Source organism: Urocampus carinirostris, chromosome 5 (assembly GCF_059441175.1).
Source record: "Urocampus carinirostris isolate Australia breed hairy pipefish chromosome 5, RoL_Ucar_1.0, whole genome shotgun sequence".
NCBI classification, from domain to species: domain Eukaryota; kingdom Metazoa; phylum Chordata; class Actinopteri; order Syngnathiformes; family Syngnathidae; genus Urocampus; species Urocampus carinirostris.
This window is the reverse complement of record NC_142353.1, coordinates 22,937,045-22,949,289: the sequence shown is the minus strand read 5'-3', so window position 1 is coordinate 22,949,289 and position 12,245 is coordinate 22,937,045. Positions and strand designations below refer to the sequence as shown.

At 39.8% G+C, this 12,245-nt stretch overlaps 1 protein-coding gene across 2 annotated transcripts in view; it reads left to right on the top strand.

Moving 5' to 3' along the window:
- The first annotated feature begins 728 nt into the window (after positions 1-728).
- nsd3 (nuclear receptor binding SET domain protein 3) overlaps positions 729-12,245 on the top strand; it is a 46,010-nt gene continuing 34,493 nt past the window's right edge. Inside the window, exons 1-6 of one of the 2 annotated variants that reach the window (XM_088336198.1) lie at positions 729-1,093; positions 1,207-1,920; positions 6,152-6,999; positions 10,006-10,245; positions 10,321-10,483; positions 10,563-10,717. In XM_088336198.1, coding sequence (XP_088192324.1) covers positions 6,196-6,999; positions 10,006-10,245; positions 10,321-10,483; positions 10,563-10,717 — 1,362 coding nt within the window. In that variant the 5' untranslated portion in view covers positions 729-1,093; positions 1,207-1,920; positions 6,152-6,195. The remainder of the gene's footprint in view (positions 1,094-1,206; positions 1,921-6,151; positions 7,000-10,005; positions 10,246-10,320; positions 10,484-10,562; positions 10,718-12,245) is intronic. The other variant, XM_088336197.1, reaches the window with a different exon arrangement.

Sequence of the window (12,245 nt, the reverse complement as noted above, 5' to 3'; positions counted from 1 at the left end):
CCGAGGCGGCAGACGCATGCGCACAGTAGCTGGAGCCCATCCCAGCAATCATCGGGCAGTGGGCAGGGGACACCCTGAATTGGTTGCCAGCCAATCGCAGGGCACACGGGGACAGACAACTCATTGTCTCTAGAGACAATTTCGACCGGCCAATTCACCTGAAATGCATGTTTTTGAAATGTGGGAGGAAACCCACGCAAGCACGGGGAGAACATACAAACTCACACAGGAAGTCTGGAGCTGGATTTGAACCCGTGCAGGAGATTCCCAAGACATGAACTCTGCCGCACATGCGCTAACCACTGCGCCGCCGTGCTTCCCCGTATGTAAGATCATTAGTTCAAAAAGTCATTTACCACGATGACAATATCTGGGTTTATTTCTGATTAGTTTAATGTTATCTGCATTGAAAAAACATTGCCTTTCGTTCAAAAACCGGTAATTTCTAAGCGACACCAAACTTTTGAACGGTATTGATTATATGTCAGCAAAGTACGGGGATCTGCAGAATAATGAAATGAAGAATGCTGGGCATGAATGTTCATGTAATGCAAAAGAGGCTAAAGGTTGGTAAGAGCAGGGTTGTACTGTACAATGCGTATTACCTGTGCACAACTGCACATGACACACATTTCTTCTTTGACTTGAGTGTAGGCGTGACCGTGAATTGAAGTGCTGGTAGGCAGCTGCATTGATCAAATGAAATTAAACGTAAACTACACGTCCCGACGTGCTGCGGGGCGCCGCACATTTCAACACTCTAACAGTATCAAAATGCGCACTCGGAATTTAACCCTGCATTAGAAAAGTGCACCTTATCGAAAAAGCTTCTTTATAGTAGGGTGTAATTAAGATCTCCAGTTCCACCACTGAAGAAGAGCTCAGCTTTGGGATTGGGTAGGGAGCAGATAGCGTAACATCCCCCTCCTCCTCTCTGTAGAGAATTGCGTTTAAACGAAAAGGGATCAGGCCTGCGCTTTTATCAATATAACAGAACGCGTTTCTTTTTATTTATTTTTATTTTCATTTCTTCTGAATAAAACGAGGACGCGTTGTTGACTGGTGTATGTGTTTAGAATGGGACACGCTGAAGGTAAGGAGGTTTTATTATTTGCCTGTATTTTCACGCTTTCCCGTCCCCCCTCAAAAAACTGCTTCTCATAAGCCATCTCCTCCTTCTTCTTTTTCTGCATGTTTTTGTTTTAGCGCTGCTACCGATGCATGCTATCATCCACCCGTCGCCCCTGCAAGCCTTTTTCGGTGGTCGTTTTCTTCTTTTCCCAAGCACATTCTCCCCAAGCGCCAGTGATGGAGGAATAATCACGCCAGACAGGCAGCCATATTGGCAATGTACCGTTAGCTTAGCTAGTGTTAGCGCCCCCCTCCTTTTTTCATCTTATTCCATTTACCGTGTGGTCAATCGTAAACATTGTGCGCATTACACGCGCGTGTACATACATGAAACATGTCAACGCGTTTTTGCGTTGTGTTTTAAGCAACCTCAAAATCTTCATGATGCACCACAACACGATCATTTTGTTGCTAGGTAGCTTATAGCTAATATCCCACAAGGCTATAAGATCATCCAGTGAGACAATTGTCGTTGCAGATGTTTCCCTCCACTGATTAAATGTACACATCTGTAATCGTGTTTAAACGATTCGCTCGTCATGTTGTATTAAAAATAGATCCCTGTACATGCGTTTCATGTTTTTGTTTTTGATGCACGGCGCCACTCGATGTTTACATCACCATTATCCAGCTTAAATCAAACCTACCACATTGCGCTTCTACACTCTTTTATAACACAATAAAACGTCTGCCTGACAACATATTTTCGCAATTTGTTAAGTTTGGCAAACCACCATGTGATTTTTTTTTTCTCGTCTGCCTATAACACTAAGGGGAGAAGCGTAATCGGTGAGTAGCAACCCCAGAATAGAAAGTATTGGAAGCTATTTTGGTTTGTTTTGATGATGACGAGTGTCTTTATAATTGACACGGGCTGTCCAATAAGCTTAAAGTGGGTCTGTTCGGCTTTTAAATTTTGCAACTCAAAATGTATTTGCATAGCACTTTTCAGACTCGGAAATGCAACTCGAAGTGCTGTATAAACATTTAATACTGTATTCAATAAGAAAATCACCTCTCTCTACCCAACAGGAACGTCAAATACACAAACACAAAATAGGTTAGAAAATAAAAATAATGGAAGAAAAAAAAATCAAACGTGACACCTTCCCCCCCAAAACAGTCCAATAGAATTAATGATTACTTTAAAAATTAGTGACAAATAAAACACCTTGAAAAAATATTTTTCTATCTGTAACAAAATACCTACATTTTATTCAGAGTTGGGGAAAGAATTAGCGTCATTCTCACAGAAATATTTTTCAGCAAAATATCTGAGAAAATATTACATAATTCATTTTCATAAATTTTTGGAACCATTAATAATCTTGGGAAAAAGATCGACTAATTTCTTGTTAGGGGCAGGTGAGTGGCTAGCACGTCCGCGGCACAGATCTGAAGTCATGGGTTCAAATCCAGCAACTGGCCTTCCTGTGCAGTTTGCATGTTCTCCCGGTGCTTGCGTGGGTTTCCTCCAGGTCGTCCAGTTTCCTCCCACATTCCAAAAACATGCATGTCAGGTTAGTTGGCCGGTCGATATTGTCCATAGGTGTCGATGAGTGGGCGGGTTTTCTGTCTCTGTGTGCCCTGCGAATGGCTGGCAACCAGTTCAGGGTGTCCCCTGCCCACTGCCCGAAGATAGCTGGGATGGGCGCCAGCACCTCCGCGACCCTACTTTGGATAAGCGGTTAAGATAATAGATAATTTCTTGTTTAGAATGGACTCTTGAGATGTTTACTGCAACACACGCTGTTGATTATTATTATTATTTTGTTTGGCAAAAATGTGTTTGTTTTTTACCCGTCTGCCTAAAACACGATTGGGGGAAGCGTAATCAGTGACCAGCAAGCCCCAGATTAGAAAGTATTCGAAGCTATTTTGGTTTGTTTTGATTTTGAGTGTCTTTATGATTAACACGTCACTGCTTAATAAACTTAAAGTGGTCTGTTTGACTTATAAGTTTTGCTATTTAAATCAAAATTATTTGGATAGCCCTTTTCAGACACCGAAATGCAAATCAAAGTGCTGTATAAAACATTCAATATACAGTTCATTAAGAAAATCACTAATTTCAACCCAACATAACGGAACGTCATATACACAGGGACAAACACAAAACGAGTAAAAATTAAAATTAAAATGGAAACATGACATCACACCTAAAAAACACTAATAGACATTCAAGTCAATTCATATTTTTTGTATAGCCCTTTATCACAAAAGGTTTTAAAGAGCTGTACAGAGCACAACAAAATAACTAGTAAAATATAACATCAGCTATATAAAATATTTTTGTTTTGTTTTCAAGAAAAATAGTAAAAAGTAAAATAAACAGAAATACGATTATTTTTCATTTTTAACTTTTATTTGTATCCATCTATTTGTAACTATATTTTATGTAGAGTTAGGGGGAAGACATTGAATATTTCCTTGGGAAATGAGCCAACGTTTTTCAACAGAATATTTGTCAAATAAATATCAAATACTTTTATATTATTAATTTTCATTAATTATACAAACCATGTATAAAAACATCGACTAATTTCTTGTTTAGAATGGACTCACTGAGACATTTGCTGCAACGCCAATGTTGAATATTATTATAGTTCATAATTTATACTTATACTTCTTGGTATGAAAAAGTGTGTGGGCAAATTGTTTGTTTTGTTTGGCAATAACTACCTACTATGTATTTTTTGTCGTCTGCCTAAAAAAACCTCATGGAGAAGCTTGATCAGTGACCAGCAAAGTCCAGAATAAAAAGTATTTGAAGCTATTTGGTTAGCACATTCGCCTATCACGCGAAAGGTCCCCGGTTCGAGACCGGGTGGAAACATATGTTGGCCTGGAGAGGGATGGGCGCCACCAATGCTGAACTTGCTCAAGACACACTACATGAAATGGTGCCCCTACAACCCTAGTGGTTAAGGGATCCAACCAACCAACGTTATGATTAACATGGGACATTTTAAAGGTGAGGTGCGTCGTCTATGTGTCCTTAAAAAGTGTAGAGTTAAATATTTTCTCTATTAAGTATGTTTTTACAATGCCCACCTGAGTTGTAAGAGCCCTTATGCTTAATTTTCCACTGCAACTAACTGCTTTTGTTACTTTTAGCAAAGCTGTTCGGGTGTAACACATTAGGGATGAGAAAAAAAGGGAGGGGCACTGTTAGAGACTGACATCATGTTTGTCTCCTGTGAGTTTTTCTTTCCCTTTGTAAGTGAAGCGTGAAAATTGTGAGAGTAAGAAAAGGCCTCCTTCAAGTAGTCACATCTCAAACCCCAAGAAAAGAACGGTCTAAGAAACGCCCGTACTTGAACGAGTTGACTAAGGTTGCAATGATGAGACAAGTCAGGAGATGGCGGCAGCATGAACGTTCAAAATTCCGTTCAGCTCTTCTGATAAACTGAAACTGGGTCTGGTCGACTATTTGATTTGCGGATGGACTTGCTAAGATGTTTCCCGCAACACACGCTGTTGGTTATTGTCACAGGTCATAATTTCTTCTTAAATGTAGTGACTAAAATTTGTCGTTACTTTTTGTTTTTCATCATTACCTGCTACTAAGTATTTCTAGATACCTGTTGGCTATTACAATTATGGTTCTAAGGTTCTTTAAGGGAGTTTGCATTGCACAGGAATCATGAAACTAGTCTGGTGCGCGCTTATTGTAGATGATTAGTCAAAATGAATTAAAACATACACAATGTATTTCTATAAAAGCCAATAATGAAACTATCACTATTCAAAAATTAGGTAAACCATCATGTTAAAGACCATCTGTGTACCTTTTTAATACACCTTATATGGAAATGTAATTTTGTATTTATATTTTTTACTGTTTGGACCGATTTAGGAAATGCCATAACACTTAAAATGAAAAAAAAAAAAATAGGAGATTTTTTTTCTGCGTTTTCAACAACACAGTGGCGGGTCAATTTGATCAGTGATTTGTGTCATTCCAACAGGAATGTTATATATTGACAATAATAATGAATATTTTGCATGTTTTAATCCAAATTTGCTCTCCACCAACATAATTGTGATGTTTTGACAATATCACTTGAACATTTTTGCCCTGTTTAGTGGAGTCTAAAAGGGTGGCTACAGTTCCAGAATAAATACACTTGATAAATGTTCCATATGTTTTGTCTGCTCTGTGTACCTGGATTCTGCCATGGTTCAACTTAAACATGACTACCCTGTCAAAGTTAAATATCAAGTGATATAAAAACTTTAAAAAAATTCCAAATATATTTAAAGGTGGGGTGCGTGGTTTGAGGTATCCTTAAAAAGTTGAATGTAGAATATTTTCTCTTTTATGAGTTAAAATTGCTGTCCGTAATTTTATACTTTGTTACCTTCTGCCACTGTCTCCTGGCTTACAGTCATGCTCAAATAAACTTGATCTTTTTGGGGGTTGGGGTTGGCGTTCTTACTCTATTTGAAACAAGCCTTTTCTTACTTGTACCATTTTCATGCTGCACCAATAAAAACGCACCCCACGCCTGGCTTTCCTGATTCCTAATGTGTTGCATGTCCCAGAGCAGTGTTGCTAAACGTAAGATGAAAGCAGAATAAATTATACAGTAGAGGCTATTTGAACTCAGTTGGGCATTGTTCACACATACTTAACCGATAAAATATTCTACGTTCAACTTTTTACAGACAACTGAAATCATGCCCCCCACCCCCAGTTTAGTATGGAAATAGTGAAAGTGAGAAAAGGCCTGTTTCAAGTACTATCGAAGGTTAAAAAGCGCATCAAAGTAATGCACGTATTTTCACAAGCAACGTAAATAGCTTGACAGAGAATGCAATGGTGACAAGAGCCAGAAGATGGCATCAGTGAGTATAAAAGTTCCGTATACCACCTTTAACTAACTGAAATCTGTGGTTATGTGTGTTCACAACTTTTTCCTTAGATAATGATATTGGCCCAAAATGCCCACTTTCCCAGCATCAACTGTATTTTTATTAAGGTCAAATGATTGTTTCCGTTTCCCATTGTCAACAGGTCCAGTCAAAGAAAAAGACAGTTAAGGATGCCGGAGCCCAACAATGGATTTCTCCTTCTCTTTCATGCAAGGGATCATGGGAAATACAATTCAGCAACCACCTCAGCTTATTGACTCAGCCAACATCAGACAGGACGGCACCTGCGACACCGGGAGTGACCCGGGCGAGGATGGCGGTCCCTCTTATGATGCGGCCCTGGATGCAGACTTCTACCCGCCTTCAGCATCAGAGGACCTGCCCAACGTCTCCAACGGCTACCCGCCGGGTCTGGGCTTGTATGAACCGCAGTCCAAATTCTCAATGTTCTCTCAGTTTCCCAACGGTTCGGCCAATGGCTACGGGCCCATACGGAGCTACACAGAGCACGGCCTCCTCATGCCAGGGGAGGGCACGGTTCTGAGGGGCCCCGGTCTCCAGGAAAGACCACGTTCCCCTATCTCTCCACCGCTACCCACACATCACCCTCACTTGCACCACCACCACCATCTTCACCATCACCTTCCCCACGCGCACCATTTCCTGTCAAACACTCCTCACATCCAAAGCCACCAGCAGAGCCCTCCACCGCTTCCCCTGCCTACCCAACACCACCTTCCCCACACTCCTCACATCATGACCCAAACGCTGATCCCTGCTCCACCCTTGCACCTGCCCTCCTCCAGCCCACCTCCTTCCCTCGTGGACAGTACCCCCTCGCAGCACCTTCACCTGGCCCCCAGCGCTCCATCAGGAGTGCTAAAGAAAACCAGCTCCCCGGAGATCAAGCTGAAGATCATCAAGACTTATCAGAATGGCAAAGAGTTATTTGAAACAGCACTGTGTGGAGATTTGCTGCAAGAGCTGCAGGTATTGCAATCATAACTTTTTTACGTCCAATTCTCACCACTTCCGTAACAAATGTAGTTTGGCATTGCACAATTAATTAATTTAAAGTATTGTCGTAGTCTGCTGCAGAAATTTTATGGATACTTTATTTTCTCCATACCCCTTACAAATAGTAATTATGAAAAAATTAACAATACAACATTATACCTAATCCCCAATAAGCAATTTAAATTTAGGATTGTTGATGAATTTTGTAAACAAACATGGTTTCATACGTTATAGTATAGTAGAAATGTTCTAAAGCACATATTTTTTTTCAAGACTAGTATGAGAAAGCCTACTAATCTTGTAATACTTCTGTGATTTAGAACACAATTTTAGGGAAAAGACGTATGGACCCTAATAGGTATATCCCGATCCCGTGGTGGGTCCGATCACACGTGACCTTCAGCTAATTGGTCAAAAATATGTTATTTCAAAATCTATGTATTTCTTGATAGATATATCTATATACTGTATCTGAATGGTCATGCTACTGTTCAAAAGTTTGGGATCACCTGGACAATTTAGTTATTCTACATGAAAAGTCAAATTTAATCCATAAATTGAGTTGCAACGTGCGTGCGACCCAATTGGTTAGTATAATTATTATGTCAAACAACACGTTTTAAAACTTTGGTTAATTTATTATTAATAATTGTCGCTGAGTAAAAGTCTCAGAAATACCGTATTTTCAGCACGATAATGCTCAACCCCAAAAATTTGTCGTTTGTGAATTTTTTTTAATTCATAAATTGCACATAGAATTTAAAGTACAATAAGGGCTAAAGGTGTACTAAGAATATACAAGTACCATTTTTGTGCATTGATTGATTATTTGATATAAATCACCTATCACAATCGCAAAATTGGATGCAACGGGATTCAAACCTGGAATCAGCGAGGAGAGTACTGAATCTTATCCACTTGACTACTAGAGATACAGAGACAGCACACTAAAACATTGTTGATGCTGTTGTTATTGTACCCTGCCTCAGGAGTATTGACAGACAATAAACTGGTTACTGGTACAGAAAATGTTAGAGACCTCTGATGTACAGAATTGTATCGCCGACTCGCGAAGTCTTTACGGAGCTTTTCAGATTCTGAACTTAATCAGAGCAAGGCATTGTGGGAAGTAATATAGTCGCCCTAAAAGATCTATAAAAACACACGGCCGCTGGTATTCACTTCCAATGAATGCTTAGTTTGAGCGAAAAAAAGAACAACATTTTACAATGATTTTTATTCACTTTGTGTTTTTCCAACTAAAAATAGTCTCATACTTAGATAAGACCTATTGCTTCCCCAATGTCATCTATGTCCCTTGTGGCCTGGTGGTTAGGATTGTGCACGAGATGGAATAAGAGCTTGCTCTGTCCACTCCACGCATCGGCCCGGTATTGCAGTACCTCCGGGAACGGTGCATTCGCAATGATTGGGCTTTGTAGCGTATTATGAACTGACTGATAACGGATAATGCATAATGAATAACGAAGATTGAACAATAACCCTTAAAAATCCCCCCCCCTGCCGGCTGTGGGATTCCAACTGTTGCGGCATGTGTTGGATCGGTCAGGACCACGCATCGGCCTGGTATTGCAGTACATCCGGGAACGGTGCATTCGCACTGATCGCACCTTGGCCCTGTGGCTAGGACCTTGACTTAGCCTCTTGGCTGGGAGCAAGTCTCTCGGCCTCTTGGCTTTGTAGCGTATCATGATTTGACCGATAACGGATAATGAATAATTGATAAAGAATATAGAACAATAAAACCTTACTAAATAACCCCCCCCCTCCCCACGTCGTTATCCGGGTTCGTTTCTTGTTGCCACTATTATTATGAAATTTTGATCGTCAATAAATATTTACTGATCAAAAATTGCACAAATATAATTCATACCAAATATGATAATACACAGGTATGCATTTCCAATATTATTCCGCACATAAGGCGCACCGGATTCTAAGGGCCACTATAAAATTTCCGGTGAAATACAGTAATATTCACAAATTGTCTGTGAACAAGTATTTTTTTTTTTAGAACGGAAAGCTTCTATGCATTTCTTATAATATTTTTGCAAAGATTGCCAAACCATTCAAGCAGGGAGAAATTATTTTATCTGAATTACACATAAGAAAATAAGATATTTAACTCATATTCATAAAACACCTTTCCCATATAGTTTGTGCAAGCAGTGGGAAATACATTTAGCTAAGAAATAGTTGTAGATTTTCATTAATTTTAAACTGTTGTTTTTTCATACCATGTGAAGTTAAGTCATATTTGTGGAAATCATCTCCCTTGAGCAAGTTTGTCCTTTGTTATTTTTCCTATTTTTTGTTTTTGTTTAAAAAATATTTTAATTAGAATAAAAAATATCATTGAGTGCACAAATAATTCTGTTTGGTTTCTTATATGTAGGGTTTCCAATTTTAAAAGGTTCGAAAGGTCTTTGAATGTTTATGCAATTGCCTCTTGAGGTTGTGACATTGCTTTATGTTATTAAAATGTGATCTTTGAGTATATTAGGCAAAGCCCAATTTGTCGGGGATGGAAAGCATCTTCCTCTGCCTTTTTACTCCGGCTGGCAGGGCTTTTGTTGGTCCAGAACGTTTTGTTGACCTGATCACTTTTAAAGAAACTTGAAGTTGAAAAACATTTGCACATACATAGTATAGCATGGTTAAGCTGTTCTGCGTATCTGTACAACTCCGACCGCAAAATCCTTTACGCGCAGGCAGACAATGGCAGTCGGGCGACTTATCAGCCAATCAGAACACAGAACACAGCGCAGTTTCTCAACTTTTGGGATTTTCATGGATTAAGTCAACTTAGATAGAGTATTACTGTTTTCTAAGATTCCTGCTGAATTGTTCTCCTTTATCTAATCTTTTCTGAGCAACGTTTGATTCATACAGACATACAGCAAAGAAGTGTGTGTCGGCTTCCAGATGTTAACTGACGTCTCTTATTTTCTGCTTCAGAAGGAATCTCAGGAGAACGAGGCGGCTCAGGTGCAGCGTCGGCATGAGAGGAAGAAAGAGAAGAGGAAAAAGAGCGCAAAGTTGCAGCTCCACATTCAAGATAAGAGTGTGGAGCCTGTCCAAGTCCAGGCAGCTACTACAGCCCAGACTGAGGACTCTCTAGTCCAACGACAACTAAGAGAACATCCACCGGAGCAGACAGAGAAGCCTCAGAAGACCGTTATCCAAATTGAACCCATGGCAAGAGCTCAAGTTTTGATCTCCAGTTTGTTTAACTCAAGCGCTTTAAAATTCAAACAGACATTTTGTCCTCAGGTTCCGAAAGTCAATCAAGCCTCAGTGATTCAAGAGACAGGATTCTGCAAAGAATTTGTCATCGGAGATCTCGTGTGGTCCAAGGTGGGAACCTACCCATGGTGGCCATGCATGGTTTCATCTGACCCACAGATGAAGGTGCACACACGCATCAACACCAGAGGTAAATGCAAGGAGTTTTTTTAGACTTTTGGTTTGAAAGGAGAACGCTTCAAAACATTTAATTCAAATGTGTGATACAGGCCACAGAGAATATCACGTCCAGTTTTTTGGCAGCGTGGCAGAGCGAGCGTGGATCCATGAGAAGAGGATTGTTGTATACCAGGGCAAGCAACAGTTTGATGAGCTCCAGGCGGACACGCTGCGAAAGACCACAAACACTGTGGAAAAACACAAAGTACGTTGAAAAGTATTTTATTCACTGACCACAATAGAAAGGGCATTAGTAATTGATTGCCTGTATCTGAAATCATTCCACATGGACACATATACCTTAAATAAAGTAATTATAAAAAAAAAAAAATCCCAAATTATACCTATTTCCCAACAAGCTATTTAAATCTAATATTGTGAACAAACATGGTTTCATCGATTAAAGTATAGTTGAAATGTTCAAAAACCACATTATTTTTCCCCAAACCAAGACCAGTATGAGAAAGCCAACAAATCTTGTAATACTTTTGTGATTTAGAATACAATTTTAGGGAAAAGACCAATAGATCCTGATAGGGATGTCCCGACGGGGGCGGCAGTGGCTCAGGAGGTAGAGCGCTCGTTTTGGGAATAAGAGATTGCAATTCGAATCCCGGATCCTCCGTGTTACATGTCAAAGTGTTCTTGGGTAAGACACTGAGCCCCTAATACCCCCAATAAGCAGGTTAGCGCCTTACATGGCTGCACGGCCGCCATTGGAAAATGTGAAGCACACGTAAAGCGCTTTGGGAAGTCTTGACTTGAAAAGCGCATATGAATGCAGATCATTTCATTTCATATCACTTGACTCTCTGCCAATTGGTCAAAAAGATTTTTGAACATGAAGATCGATTTATATCTCAATGGATATATCTGCATACTTATAGTACATACTATACTTATACTACCGTTCAAAAGTTCGGGGTCACCAAGACAATTTTGTGTTTTCTATAAAAAGACACCCTTTTTTTAATTTAACCAAATGGACAAAATAAACAGAAGGTATAGACGAGACATTGAGATGGTTAGAAATGATAATTTTTTATTTAAAAAAACATTTTGTCCTTCAAACTTTGCTCTCATCAAAGAATAGAAATTTCTAAGCGACCCCAAACCTGAACGGTATTGTATATCTAACTCTATATCTAACTTTTTCAGTTGCGGGGCCGCATTGGGTTAAAAATATGTTATTACGAGGTTAATTAGAAGTACGGTTAAATAGACTCAACCACTTCTTCCCACTAAAATCATTTTACTAGAAAATCACATTACCTAGTACTGGTGAGCTATTTACCTCAGCTGTCTTTATGGGGGCAGCCTTGTGCTCGCGGGCACCACATTGGAGACTCCTGATCTTTATATTCACATACATATATATATATATATATTTACTGTCTGGACTTAAACCATATATTCACTACTCTGACCGCACTGCATCACTTCGCCTGTACTCCCCATAAATGCCCTACACACGTCAATTGCTGGATACAGGAAGCATGACTAGGAATTGTTTAAATATATAATAATAATAATAATAATTTCCTTGTATTGTCATTCTGTGTAACAATGTACACAGAACGAAATGTCGATTGCACCTGACCCGTTGTAGCGAGCCGATGCAGCCGCAGCCAACAGAGGGCGCCGCCGACCACTTTTTAAGTCTTAGGAATGACTCGGCCGGGGCGCGAACCCGAACCTCCCAGTCTCAAAGCGGGCGCCTCACCATCTAGGCT